Source organism: Porites lutea, chromosome 4 (assembly GCF_958299795.1).
Source record: "Porites lutea chromosome 4, jaPorLute2.1, whole genome shotgun sequence".
Lineage (NCBI taxonomy): Eukaryota > Metazoa > Cnidaria > Anthozoa > Scleractinia > Poritidae > Porites > Porites lutea.
In genome coordinates, this window is record NC_133204.1 from 48,675,672 (window position 1) to 48,690,671 (window position 15,000).

Genomic DNA, 15,000 nt, shown 5'->3' on the forward strand with positions numbered 1-15,000 from the left:
CTTCCCTAAATGCTCTAACCTCATTATTTGCTATTTTCTCCTTCAAGGACTTTTTGGAGTATTTTTTTTTAGCACAAGAACATGCATTTTACAAGAACAGGCTGGGGAATTCTGGGGGGTGTCTTAGTTCAAGTATATTTACTTCTATTTTAGATGTCACTTCCTGAAATAATATACTACAATCTTAAAGTATGACGGTGTGACTCACTCTAACGTTGGGATTTCTTATTTTGATAGAAAATTAAAACAAAATCATGGGATAAGATTTTCTTCTCGTAAATTGACACTGCCTATTTAACTTACAGAAAAAAAATCCTTAACCTACGATATGCTTTTATTTTCTTTGTGAAATAAGAGAATGGGAGGAAACTGAGTAACTTATTTCAAAACTTATTTCAAAGGATGTTAATTTAAGAAGCTTGTAAAATCTTAAGCCATGAAGTGAAAAATCTTATTAAGAAGTAAGTGTCCATCATAATTTAAGAATACCTAACTCTTACTTTAAAATATGGTGGGTTTAGGCATAAACTAAGACACTGCTGATGTTAGGTAACATTTACATTTTTACTGAGAGGCCAACTATCAGCGAGTAGTAAATCATATTAAAGTTAATAATCTCTGCATGGTTTCTTTTATTAAAAAAGAAAACAGTAACATAACTCTAGGGCATCACTCTTCGTCAGTATCGATAATCCATCGATGATGCAAGCCTACCAACGCATCAGCGATTTCGGGCCACGCTCCTGAGATTGGCACTAATTCATATTTATTTCTACAGTCTCTACAACTGTCCAAAATTTGTCTTAATTTGTAGATAAACAGCACTACCTGTCAAAACAAAAACACATTTTTGAGGAAAATGAGAGCAAAGTCTAGAATAAGCCTTTTTTTTCTAAGTTCCAAAATAATGTTGAAACGTTTAAAAGCAAATACAAGTAAATTTTAACGATACAAAGAAAATAAACCTAGAAATTCAAACAGAACACATTATACATTACCTAATAGGTTAAAAACCATACACATCAAAAGCAAGTCTAAAAAGATGCATTTGAAGTTAAGATTTTTAAAAACATTAAAAATTGTCCTCACCATGGACGTGAAAGGGTAGATCAATCAGTAATTAAGTTAGGAGTTGCAGATAACAAGGTATGATCCCCTAGAGTCTTTTTCAGTTTTAAACTAAGACATTTTATGATAAGATCTTTAGCTGAATGGAGACTGTAGTGCGGCTGTTCTTTTAGGTGTGTGACCATAGATAGCTTTAAAAGTAAGAAGAACTATTTTAAAATCAATATGAATTTTGACAACAAACCAACTTAACGAACATAGTACAGGTGTTATGTGACTGTAGTGAGGTACATTACAAATCCTAGCAGCTGCATTCTGCAGGTGTTGCAGTTTAAATAGGTGAACAAAGGGTAAAGCAAATAGAAGACTGTTTAGGAATCTAAACAACCTACACAAAGTATAGTAAAAGCATGGACTAAGAAGGAGTTAGAAGACCTACAAGTCATTGTGTGTGTTTTGATTTAAAATGACAACGTGCTAGACCCTTTCAGCTCTACAAGGTGTGGCGCACGTGTGAATGGGTTCACAACCCAAACAAATGAATGAAATGAAAATGAACAAAAAATGAATGAAAGCTGACATTTGCTCATTTTAAAAAGGAAACAAAAAGGCTTTTAATATAACACAATATTTAGAGCACAACTTCCAGTGAGCAATATTTGAAATAATCGCCTCCCTTGAATAATCGCCTTCCCTCAAATAATCGCCCTCTTTTGATGCAAGAAAAGGATTAATCACCCCCCAGCTATTATTTGAGGAAATAATTAATAAAGATTTACATCTTTAGATCTTTCTTTCTATTAATTTTTTCTTCTTAAATAGTGACTTTGAAATTATTGTAAAGTAAAGTGCTCTCTTTGAAAAAAGAATCATTTTTGAATTTTTTTGAGAAATACCCAAGTTATTCAAAAAAGTTCGCAATGCAGTCTATGACAACCTAATCTCCTTGTTGGATCACACCTCCCCACCAAAAAACCTGGCTATACAGGCCCAAGCAGTATGTAAACAAGTAATTGCCAAGTCACATGCAAAGAAAGATTGAATATCTGTCAAAAACCATGTACTTGCAAAACTACTATGCCTGGTAGTCGAGTTTTGCGTTAATGTGCAAATTATTATTGTTATTGGTCAAAGAGGAAAATACCATTTTTCTTTAACCCTTTAAGTCCCAATGGTGACCAAGATCAAATTTCTCCAAACAATATCCATACACTGTCAAGAGATAAGTTACGAGAATTAATAAAATGATCACCTAAGAGAAAATGCCTTGATCTATTATCAAGTTCTCTCAACTCATTCTTTAAGGAAATGTATAGAGATTAGTTTGGAGAATTTGTATGTGGATACTGGGGCTTAAAGGGTTAAACTGCCGTGAGGGTGGTACCTCACATGTAAACCTGACTTTTGCAGTATCTTCTATTCTTTCCATGAAATGCAAATGCAGTGTCTGGAAATTTATAAAAAATCTGATGCATTGCACCTGCAAATCGTGCAGAGAACACAAAAAGATTGGAAAAAGTTGAAGTTCACATGAAACACCACCCAAATGGGAATTTGCAGATTATTATGGTATTTTCCACCTTGTCAAATTAGAAAACATTTTTATTTCACACAAGTTTCCATGCATGTCAATATTTGAAAATTTCCTTTGATTGCAACAGTTTGCTCAGTGGTTTTTAATTCTTACAGTAATAGTTTGGTGACCACTGCAATTGACAGCAAAACAAAGTTGTTTTGAATTTATGCAAATTTGTAGTTGTTCTAATAAGTGACAGTTTTGATAACTTAAAAAACCACAAACCCAATTGGTCGACATCTAAGCCCGTGATACGATCATGTGATACTGGTCAGTAAATATCCTGTTTTGACAGCTGTCAATTTAACCACAACGTGGCCATGCAATTTCCTGGGCCAAGAAAAAGTGAGTTGCCCCAATCGCTTAAGGGAGTTTGTACCTGCCATAATTGCCTCAATTATGGCAGAGTTTGAACAAATTTTATGAGAGCATTTTTGAAATATTTTGAAACGAAGTTTTAAGCATCATAAAAACAGTGAAATAGCATTGTATCCACACAATTAGCTAATTTTTTAAGAAAATGATAAGATTTGCAAACGCGGCTTCATCACATAGTGTTTTGATTCCATTGAAAACTGTGTACAAAAAAAGAGGGGAATTGCTCTGAGCGATCGCGAGTAAGAAGAATTTTATTAACTTGCATTCAGCTGCTTTTGTTACAGTTTTTGCACGTAATTTGGTCCACGCCTACAAATTTCGCATTTTTCAAAAAACAGTTCGATATTTTTTTTTATAAATTTGACAATCCCGAGAACACTCGTCAATAAATATACCCTGCAAGATTCAAGAACATTGAAAAAAGGGAAGGCTTATAAATAGGGCCTCAAATGTGACCAAATTGTCCCCCAGATTTTGTGTTTACAAGCTAAGTGAGCATCCTTATTATTCACTGGCATTGTTTTCAAGTTTCATATGCACGTGCACATTTAGCAAAAAAAAAAAAAAATTTGCATCAAAAAGAACTCTTGATTACTTTCGGAAGAAAAATATCTGGAAATTATATGCTAATAATTGGCTTGTATCACAGATAGCAGTGAGAGGCGAGACGGTGAACGTCACGGCTCATCTTGTAGGATGTAACACTTAATTACCTTACTCGCTTACTCGGGTTATAACATCACAGAAACTCTTAATAAGAGTTGCTTTGATGTTAGAATATATCACTAATTTCTTTACCCGGTTATTAGCATATTCCGGAGATTTAACCGAGGGTCCTTTTTGATGCAAATTCTATCTCTTTGCTAAATGTGCACGTGCATATGAAACTTGAAAACAATGCCAGTGAATAATGTGGACGCTCACTTGTAAACACAAAATCTAGGGGGAAAAATTGGTTATATTTGAGCTCCTATTTAAAAGCCTTCCCTGTTTTCAATGTTCTTGAAACTCGCAGGGTATATTTATTGACAATTGATCTCGGGATTTTCCAATTTATAAAAAAATTTATCGAGCGGTTTTTGGAAAAATGCGAAATTTGTAGGCGTGGACCAAATTACGTGCAAAAACTGTGACAAAAGCAGCTGAATGCAAGTTAATAAAATTCTTCTTACTCGCGATCGCCCAGAGCAGTGCTCCTCCTTTTTTGTACGCAGTTTTCAATGGAATCAAACCACTATGAGATGAAGCCGGGTTTCCAAAGCTTATCATTTTCTTAAAAAATTAGCTAATTGTGTGGATACAATGCTATTTCACTGTTTATATGATGCTTAAAACTTCGTTTCAAAATATTTCGAAAACGCTCTCATAGAATTTGTTCAAACTTTGCAATAATTGAGGCAATTATGGCAGGTACAAACTCCCTTAAGCGACTTCTTAAAAAAACTCCTGGTACAGAGAAACACAAAAATAAATAAAAAATGTAATGGCATTGTTACGTTGCCATGGTGACTCCGATTGCAATAAAACCCAGATCATCAGAAATTTTCATCTTTATATAATACATAATACATAACACTTTTTCCCATATCTTTACTCACGGCGACGTAGTTAATGCTCAAACTTGGGAGGTATCCCCCCGAAAAAATCCAGTCGAGCCACCTTAAATCACTCCGAAAAAGAAGAATGGCAGAGCAAGAAAATCGCTTTCTCCCTCTGTGGGAGATAACTGTCATCTGTGTGAGGATACATGTAAGTTGAACTGAGTTTGTACTTCTTGTGGAAGAAAAATCAAAACCTTTCATCAGTTGTATTTGTTTGTGTCAAGCACCTTGTTTAGTTCTGATAATGAGAAGAGTGAAAGTGAAGAGAGATTTAAGTGCCCGGTTTAAGTGCTGCCTTCCAACACCATCCATTGACACAAAACCGACCTTGGTATGGTTACCAAAGTTTGTTGATGCCGTGGTGGGTAATAAACCGAGGACAGTTGACGGAGATAATGCAAACCGAGGTCGGTCTTTGACCTGACATCAGTTGGTCAAATTGAGCACAGTTACACCGAGTACGTAAGTCAAACAGAGCATGGTTTTTGACCTGAGGACGGTTTCTTAAAAAGAGAACAAACCGAGAACGGTTTTTGACCTGAGGTCGGCCCAGAATGAGGTCGGTTGCCCAGAACAATCTGTTGATCCTTGGATACTTGACCAACAGTTGACTGATACAGGACTGACACTCAGCCGATATGTCGACTGATATGTCAACTGACATATTGGTCAACACCAAAAGATCAAATTTTTTCCTAAGAGTCACTCATAAGTATTTATGTATTAAGGCTAAAAGTTACCTGTTCATCCCGCTCTTCTTTACTCATACCACACTCTGGGTTTAGAGACATATCGTACAGGGACATCAGCGGTGTGGCATACTCAACAATGACGTAATATTTATTAACCTCTCCATCAGGGCGTGGCATCTCTATTCGGTGTACAGGGTGTCTATAGGATCGCTGCAATCTCGCCCTTCTGATAATGTCATTAACAAGACACCCTGAAAATCTCATTCTTGGGTCTGCATCCTCAATTCTACTGTACGTGTAGCCGTTTTTGGGAAGCAATATGAAGAGCTTTCTCTCTTTAATCTTGTACTTGTAATCTGATTTTCCGATCAGATCCTCAAGATGTGGTAACACCAGCTTCAAGTAACCAAAATAGTAGTTCCAGGCTAGACCAGCGGCCACATTTTTGTTTTCCTTCTCCATGATCTGCGATTCTTCCACTCTAGAAAGCCCTCGCAAACCAACAAGAAACAACAGTTGAGGTGCCACGAAGGAGTTTATAAAGAAAAAAACCGCATATTCTGTACGACAAAAAGTGTCACAATCTAGGTACAAGGCAACAGACACTACCAGAAAGGACACAGTGCCAACGACCATAATAGTGCAGCCATTCCTAAAATTGAAAGAGGAATAAAGTACCCTCATCCAGCTTCCTTCGTATCGAGTTTGCTTGTGTCGAATTTCCTCGATCACGACACACAGTCTTCTCACTACCTCGCCGAGTTCTAAACTTAGGGTTAGAAGGGCAACTCCAAAGATATGAGAACACAGTTGCTCTTCAGAGGCACAGGCAACGTTGAAAAGGATGACTCCTGAAAACGCAACCACGAAAAACGCAGCTAAATGGGCAGCGTTCCCACGAGTTTTTAAGAAAGGATGAAATCCATTATTTCGCTGCTTAGGATCCATTAATGCAGGTTAACTGAAGACCTTCTGCCAAACAACTGCCCAACCAGCTGTTCTTGCCTACCTCATGCTTTCTTCTGCCTTCGCATCTTTAGCATCTGTATCTCGTTCTTGTCCCCAGGTTCTTCTCGCTTTTCAATACCCTGGGGACGAGAGGTTGGGCCAAGCTACTGGTGAGCTAGTGAGCGTGTGTGCTTGTTAACAGGGCGGAAATTATATTGGATGAGCGACGGCGTCCACTTTTAAATCCGACGTGTATTTTAACGGTTATGCCTAAAGTTAAATCAAGTTTACTATGTACAACGGATAAAGCTTCTGGTAAGTTTTGTTTTTGTTAACTTGACCTCGGAAACGGTAATTCCCTTTTTTGCGTTGCGCACAACATAAGAACATCGAGATTTTCACAGGTTTTCAAAAGAGAAAGGCCCCTTCTGTGGGTGAGTAGAAAACGAAGACCTAAGATCTAAGACCCAAAAACGACCTTAAAATCACTTATAAATACCTTGATATAAGATGTTGGATCATAGACAACACAGCAGATGTTCACCAATTATACAAGTTTATTCAGACGAACATGTCTTCTCTCTCTTTTTCCCATCATGCACTATGTTGAGATACACATGGATACCAGCCTCTAACACCTTTCCCGTAGTAAAATGTCAATTTTTCAGCTATTTTGAAAAAATCGCTCATATGTCAGTGGTGTGAGCGTATGTATCTTTGTGGCTTTGTATCTTTGTATCTTTGTATGTTCAGATGTTTGTTGCAAGAGCCAATAATGTTAAAGGTACTATGAGTTGATGCTTAGGAACCAATGAGATCTTGGTATCTACTTAAACATGACATTGCTAAAGGTCGAACAAGGGCACTTTAAGACCGCCGTCTTGATTCTTCACAATTTTTTTGTCTTTTATTACGGCTACAGGTGTTTGGAAACATTATATTAAATATCTTCATGATTCAAAGGCTGTGTACAGTGATGCAGCTGTTTAAGGGTTCATATTTAAGTGTGGATGCTACTTCAAAGACATTTCTGACCGAATTTGGCTATCGCGAACAATACCACGCACGTATTTATGAGTTGTGTTTCACCTCCTTCAAGGTAGACCAGAGTATAAAAGATCATATATTTTCAAAGCTCTTCCGGTGAGGCAATGATGATATTTAGATATGGACTTTAATTCAAAAGTATGCAGCCTATAAAATGTGGTTTTAGAAGTTTGAAAGGCAGCTTATTTTTTTTAAAGCTATACCGAGTATTGTTAATCCTGTAAACAAGCTGTAGAAATATTATTCTCTGGCTTACAAAGTTCAACAGACCTTTTTCGTTCCGGCAAAACAAAAAAAAAGAATAATAAGTGAACAACATGATACATCCTTCCTGGATACTAAGCATTATAGTTATTGAAACGTATTTTATTTAGTAAAGATGCGTAACTTAAGTAGAAACAGTAGTGTTAGGGAATAAAATTGGAAGAAGCTAGTTGACACAATAATTAGATACTGCTTTATTGAGTGGAGTAAGATGATATGAGCAGAAACATATTTCGGCAGTTTGATAATTTTCTTGGAAGTTAATAAATGTTAGGCTATCAAACTTGACGTTGCATGAAACATAATTGCCCCCACAGGGATTTCGCCCAGAGGCGAAATCCCGAGGAGGCACCCTAGTAACTCGCGCGTATATTAAGGACAGTACTTACAGTTCAAATATACAGTCGGTATACTAGAAAAAATCTCGATTTGCTCGAACTGGGGCCGCGAGGAATCGGTAGGTAATGATGACGTTTCTATTGTTTGCGCTTGCAAGTACGAAATGGTTAGGATGACGTAAAGACAAAAAATCCCGAAGGGACCGCTCAGGTAGATTTTTTGACATTTATTGTGCAGTCATACTTCGATACTCTTTTGCGTTATGCAGTGACATTCTGTGGAGCAGTTGTTTTGAAAGTTATGGACCAAAAGACACTCGTTAAGTGCAGGGGAGTTTATAGGGTGTGTTTAACTGTGTAGATATATAGACACTTGGAGAGTTTTTCCAGACACGAGTTAACAAATCTTTGATTTATATTGGAAACCTTGCCAGACACTCTTTCTCTCTCTTTGACCAGGATAAGACTCAAACGAGCAAGACAAATGAACAACGGCTAGCATATCACTAGCAGATTGATGGACATTTACAGAAATTCGCCGACAATCAGATTCTGTGCTGACTTATTCCTTGCTCACAGATGTCCTTCTGTTATAAAGTTTCAAATAACTTACTTTCCGGCAAATAAAATGAACTGAAAACTGAATGTAAAAAGGGAAAGAGAAAGCAAAAAATTCAACTTCTAATGAAATCTTTTCTTATGGTTTAGAATAAACTATTCTCGAAACTGAGAATGTTTTGATCAAAGCTGTGTAAGTCGAGCTGAAACTGTGCATGGAACCTTGCATTTCCTGTATTTATCTCACCTATTGTATGGAATATGTGTGAAAGTCTTCATTATTAATCGGTATATTTCAAAGAGCTACACAGCCAGCAAGAATACTATTGACCGACAATATAAAAAACGGGGGCAGCTGTAGTGTCAACTATTACTAATATAACTGCAGATGTTGTAATGAAGCCGAGGTGATTTCTTAAAATCGTTTGAGAAAATTTTGTAGTAAACAATTTACGTTTTTTTACGTACGAATTGTAAAAGGGCCAAAGACGAACATCTTCACGTGCAAATTGTGTGCATGAATTAGTTTTATAATCCTGTTTACTCTATTACTGTGTGAATTCGAATTCCCTCACGTTCGAACCACGAAAGGGGGCAAAGTCCAACACTTTCATGTGCCAGTTATGTGACTGTACATCTCATGCAGATTAGCTTCTCACAATAATAATAGTAACTTGAATGTATGAAGACCTGTTTCGTTTTGTAAGCAATGCCTTAAAAAAGGCTCTTGTCTTTTAAGAAGCAATAGCTTTTAAAACATGAAGAAATAAGTTGTCAGAGTTAAAAACTGTTTCACTGAGTAGAATTGCACGTGAAAACCTCGTGAATTGTGATGATGCAACCATCTACCACAATGATAAAAATCCTGGTATTTCATAACTACTCGAATTCGATGAGCCACATTTTGGCTTAAGAACCTTTGAGAAAACCTTCTAATCAACGTTTGGTGAGTAGATATATATTTTACTTTAAAAATTTGTTTAACTTGCACCAGATGTAACAGGGGAAGACAGAGGAAAGTGAATATATAGCATGAGGATCGATGCAGCTGAGCGTTTCGTGTTTTCATTTATGTACGGCAATACTCAATTTCGCACAAAACCCAGTCTACATTTAGGACGCAAAAGGTACATTCATCACTCTTGGTAAGGTTACACTGAAGCATTAAAGTGACACTGAAGCATTCAAAATAGCTCATGCACGTTTAACGTGCCTGTGTTTCGTTTTGGCTAGAAATTGCGCGCGAAACCGCTTTCGTATGTAGGTAAATGTCTTTCACTGTGGATCATTATTGAAAACTGGATTGAACAACACAGTAAACAAGACCCATACAATTATTTAATTCAATGTGACACAAGTTATGTGGGTATGCAGTCATGCATAAAGTCTTGTTAACCAATCAAATATTCAATCAGTGTTCAATGACCAAAGGCCGTTTATATGCAATAACAAATTAATGAAAGAGCTTAAAGATATAGAAACCCTGAAAAACCATGCACTGTAGTGAAACCTGAATATACTTAACAATTTAAATCAATTTCTAGACTTTGTTAGCACTTGTATCTCACCAAAAACTTGTCCTGCACGAAGCTGAGATCAGACTCTACCTTCATTTTCCTGGGTAAATAGATTCCAGGCCGGCAAGGCGAATTGAAAAGTCTCTCATTTGGTGCAGTACTTGTGTACCTTAACAAAGTGTGTTTGCAAATCGAATGTGTAAAAATCATTATTGATTGATGCCTCACTTGCATGTGCATATCTGCATTCACATGATTACCATAACATCAGACTGACCTTGAACTCAACACCAGGGCCTTCGAGGCCACCATGCATATCAGTCGGTACAACACAGGGATGTGGACAAAATCGGGAAAAAATTTCGCTAAACAGTTAAAGGAATGTTGCTGACCAAGATTAGGTGGGGGGCTCCTTTTGTCACCTGCAATAACTATATCTCTGCAGTGTTTTAACTAGGTGTCCTGAACATGTTTGTTTTACAGTAATCAGTTCCATATTGGTTCATTTAGTTTCCGAAGTCTTTGTGGCCCGTTTTGTTGGTTTCACATGCATGCTCTGGTGGGTAGGAGGTGCTGGTTGGTCTTTGGGTTTCCATTCTTCAGACTTCAGGGATGGTTCCGTTATTTTGACTTGCTTGTCTGGCTTTAGGTGTACACAGTTTCTTCTAAGTACTTTTCCTTCTACGTTTACATCGTGATGATAATGATGATGATGATACCTTCATTAAAGTGTCAAAACTGTAATAGTACATACATACATACATTTTACATACCGTAAATCCTCTATTAAGCCCCCCCTCTCAAATAAGCCCCCCCTCTCTAATAAGCCCCCCCTTTTCAGAGGAGGAAAGTTAATAAGCCCCCCCTCTCTATTAAGCCCCCCCCTCCCCCTCCTCCAATCCTTATTCTTCACAAAAAAATTAACGATTAACATGGACTGATCAGTTATGGTTTATTCATAAAAATTACCGAAGAACATGAGGTCGAAAGCACATTTTTGAAGAATAAGAATTTTGTTTTTGTTACTTTTAGGCTCCCACAAGTGAATTAAATACTTTTGACGGTGACTTTAATTGTACAATGCGTAAGTCTACTCTGTCTCATACCAAGGTATTTTTGCTACAGGTGATGCGTTTCACTAAATTAAATAAGCCCCCCCTCTCTTTTAAGCCCCCCCTCAAAAGTGCTTGAAAAAAATAAGCCCCCCGGGGGGCTTAATAGAGGATTTACGGTACATTTTATTTTATTGTGTTTTGAAGTAAGAGTACAATAACATGCCCGCGAGTAGCTAATCTAATCTAGGCCGGTCATGTTTACAGAAAATAAACTAAATACAGCTAAAAGTAACAAGAGAACTAAAGAAACCCATTAGTCAACGAAGAAAAAAAAGAAACGATCTTAACTAGCCTAGCAACAAATGTACACGGAGCGCTAGCTGAAGCGTCCGGTCCGATTCAAGGCTGAACCGGTCTCTCTCTCTAATAGTGGTGTATAACCACTAAGTGGGGACACTAAAATATGTTAAAAAGAATAAATCAATTAATTAATTAATTAATTAAAAATGAAAAAAAAAAAACAAGCAGAATATAAGAATTACTATGTGCAGTATAAGCAAATAAGAAATTCGGGAGAACTATATACAGTATGTACAAATGTGTCCCTTATCTTATAGAAAAAAGAAATAAAAAATTAAGAAATGCAAAGAGAGCAGTTAGAGCAGTTATTGTCACCTAATAGCATACTAAGATCCACTTTTCTGATGTTATACTTGAAGGAGGACAACGTGGGTGCCTTTTTCACATTACTAGGAACAGAGCTCCATACTTTTGGGCCCATATACCTGAGCGAGTGCTTTCCAACGGATACTGTGTTGAATCTGGGTATAGTGAAGTCATGATTGCGCAGTTTATACTTAATTTATTGCAGGCTGTTCAAAGAGAGTGCTAATATATGTTGAGCACATGTTGTTTTTTAACTTTATACATGAGAATAGCTATGTCCTGTAGTCGCCGGTTGTTTAGAGTAGATAGCCTGGCCATAGATAGTAATTGACCACAGGATGAATGTTTGTCACAATATGTAGCCCTAAGTGCTTTTTCCTGGATACGCTCTAGTCATCTAGAATCGCTAGCACGGCAAAAATGCCATATAAGATGACAGTCTAGGTTAAATACCGGAGAACAGCTGCCTTATATAACTGTAACTTAGTTTGTGTGGGTATAAGGTTCCTAAGCCTCATGAGAACGCCTACCCGCTGGGCACCCTTCTTAGAGATACTTCTTATATGTTCATCAAAACGAAGATTGTTGTCAATACAGACACCTAATAGCTTGAGACACTCAGTGGATCTGACTTCACGATTGTCAATCATAATACTGTCCATAGACTCCCTTCCGCAACCAAGTGCCATTGTCTGGTACTTGTCCAAATTTCCCTTTAGTAAATTAGCTCTGTACCATAAAGATGCTGACTCAGCGCAAACAGCAAGATCATCATGCACATCAGAGAGGGTGCTGCCAACGGCTTAAAACTGGTGGTCATCTGCATACATATTCATGTTTGCATCAACAGTATAAGTCAAAGCATTTTGGAAGATGTTCCAGATGAGAAGTCCAAATGCAGAACCCGGTGGGCTGTGGGAATCCCCTGGTCACCCTCCGCCACTCACTCACTACAGATCCTAGCTTGACCCTGTTATAACGGTCTGTGAAGTAGGAGCCCATCAATCGTAGACTTCTTTCCTCAACACCAGTAAGCTTTACGTTTTGCAAGTGTAAGTGGATGGTAAAGTGAATCGAAGGCTTTGCTCATGTCCGTAATAATAATAATAATTTATTTATTTATAGTGCGCTTTTTACCGGGGCCCAGCCGAAGGCTGGCACCGGTCTTAAAATGCAGACGGTTTCTGTCTTTTTTTCAACGTTACATTGTTAGGGATATATCGCTGACTGAGATATATCGCTGGTTCACTGAAATCTTATCCGACATTTTGAAAAGCACGAGGCATGGAGGACAGTCAAGAGAAAGATTATAGCTTTTTGGGGAACGACACGTTCCCCAACCTTTACGATGCATTAGTTTATGAGCGAAAGTTTAAGACTGAATATTTGGAGAGACAAATTTACGAGCGATCACTTAAGAGTTAATCACTTATCAAAGCTATCTACATTGAGTGAACCTTCCATCGTGAAATTTATCGAGAATCAAAGCGAACACTTATTAAAACTAACTTTATATCATCTTAAAAAAACGTGCTACAAGGCGATGTAGACGTGCTCGTGAACCGAGCAGAATTCCACTGCTACTTCTTAGAGGTCTCAACAAGAAGATTAGCATGTTGAAGAAATTTGTCTTCAAAAAGATTGCAACGAGTGACATACCGAAGTCTTCAAAGCTCCATCGCTATGTTAAGGTGACTCGACCCAGTTTTTTTGGGGGGGTACCATCCTACTTTGAAGCTCTCTGGTATCCCCACCTTTACTTTTATCGTAAGTCTAACACATAGAATGGATAACATATAGATCAATCTACAATATAACATAAAATTTTTGGCGATCGGAGTAAATGTCACGTGGTTATAATGCCACGCCCCTTTGAGGTCTGAGTCGAAAATCTGCTGTTGCCGGCATTTTTTCGTGAAAATCTCTCGGCTACACATAGTGCGCATTAGTGCCTTGCGCTGAACAGAGTTTCACCAAAATCGCAAAGACCCAATTCGAGAAATTCAGCGGTTTCCAAATTTGGGTCATAATTTTTGCGAAAATGATAAGCAAACTTTACACGGATTAAATCTAATAAACTATGAGATTCATCTCTTTATTTTGGGCATCGTTATAACAGATGGGTCCTTGCAAGTCAGCAAAACGCTTTAGGGCCTTGTAAATGCGCGCGATTTCGAGCAAAGCAAACATATAGAAATTATAGTTTTCGCTATTTGTTGACGTTTGTCAGCGTTTAAGAGTCCTTCTCACCAAAAAAGCATTTTCTTAAAAATTCGTAGTTTTTTTTCCTTCAAATTTTTTCAGGGCCACAATTGATTAACTAACTACCCGGACTCTGAATTTCATGGTCATTGAAAAACTGTGACATTATCTTCTATAAGCCCAAACTTGAGTAAACATTGAAGATTTTTAGTGTTTTGGCTGAGTTTGTGCTTTGGGAATTGTCTATTGTTTCTAGTCTGTCATTATACAGCATTCTTGTTCAGCACGCGTGCAATGACCACGCTTGGCTGACTTCCGAATGCTCACCGAGATATTCCCGTCACGAGTTGGTTTAATTATTGGCTTGCATTAAACCTATGAAAAAATGATATTTTTTTAATAGTAAGTAGATTTAGTGTGTAGCACTTCTTGATTTTTTTGCAAAGGCACAAGAAGCACGAGAATTGATTAAAAATTGTGAGTTAAACCTCTATGTATCACACGATGGCCTGTCTCACTGTACCAAAATTATTATATCTCGGTGAGCATTCGGAAGTCAGCCAAGCGCGGTCATTGCACGCGTGCTGAACAAGAATGCTGTATCATGACAGACTAGAAACAATAGACAATTCCCAAAGCACAAACTCAGCCAAAACGCTAAAAATCTTCAATGTTTACTCAAGTTTGGGCTTATAGAAGATAATGTCACAGTTTTTCAATGACCATGAAATTCAGAGTCCGGGTAGTTAGTTAATCAATTGTGGCCCTGAAAAAATTTGAAGGAAAAAAAACTACGAATTTTTAAGAAAATGCTTTTTTGGTGAGAAGGACGCTTAAATGCTGACAAACGTCAACAAATAGCGAAAACTATAATTTCTATATGTTTGCTTTGCTCGAAATCGCGCGCATTTACAAGGCCGTAAAGCAGTTTGCTGACTTGCAAGGACCCATTTGTTATAACGATGCCCAAAATAAAGAGATGAATCTCATAGTTTGTTAGATATAATCCGTGTAAAGTTTGCTTATCATTTTCGCATAAATTATGACCCAAATTTGGAAACCGCTGAATTTCTCGAATTGGGTCTTTGCG

At 37.4% G+C, this 15,000-nt stretch overlaps 1 protein-coding gene across 1 annotated transcript in view; it reads right to left on the bottom strand.

Moving 5' to 3' along the window:
* The window catches only part of LOC140933905 (stimulator of interferon genes protein 7-like), a 6,624-nt gene extending 270 nt beyond the window's left edge, over positions 1-6,354 (bottom strand). The window contains exons 1-2 of the mRNA XM_073383578.1: positions 5,364-6,354; positions 1-828 (exon numbers count right to left, since the gene is read on the bottom strand). The exon at positions 1-828 is cut by the window's left edge and continues 270 nt beyond it. Coding sequence (XP_073239679.1) covers positions 670-828; positions 5,364-6,263 — 1,059 coding nt within the window. The 5' untranslated portion in view covers positions 6,264-6,354 and the 3' untranslated portion in view covers positions 1-669. The remainder of the gene's footprint in view (positions 829-5,363) is intronic.
* Positions 6,355-15,000: the final 8,646 nt, after the last annotated feature.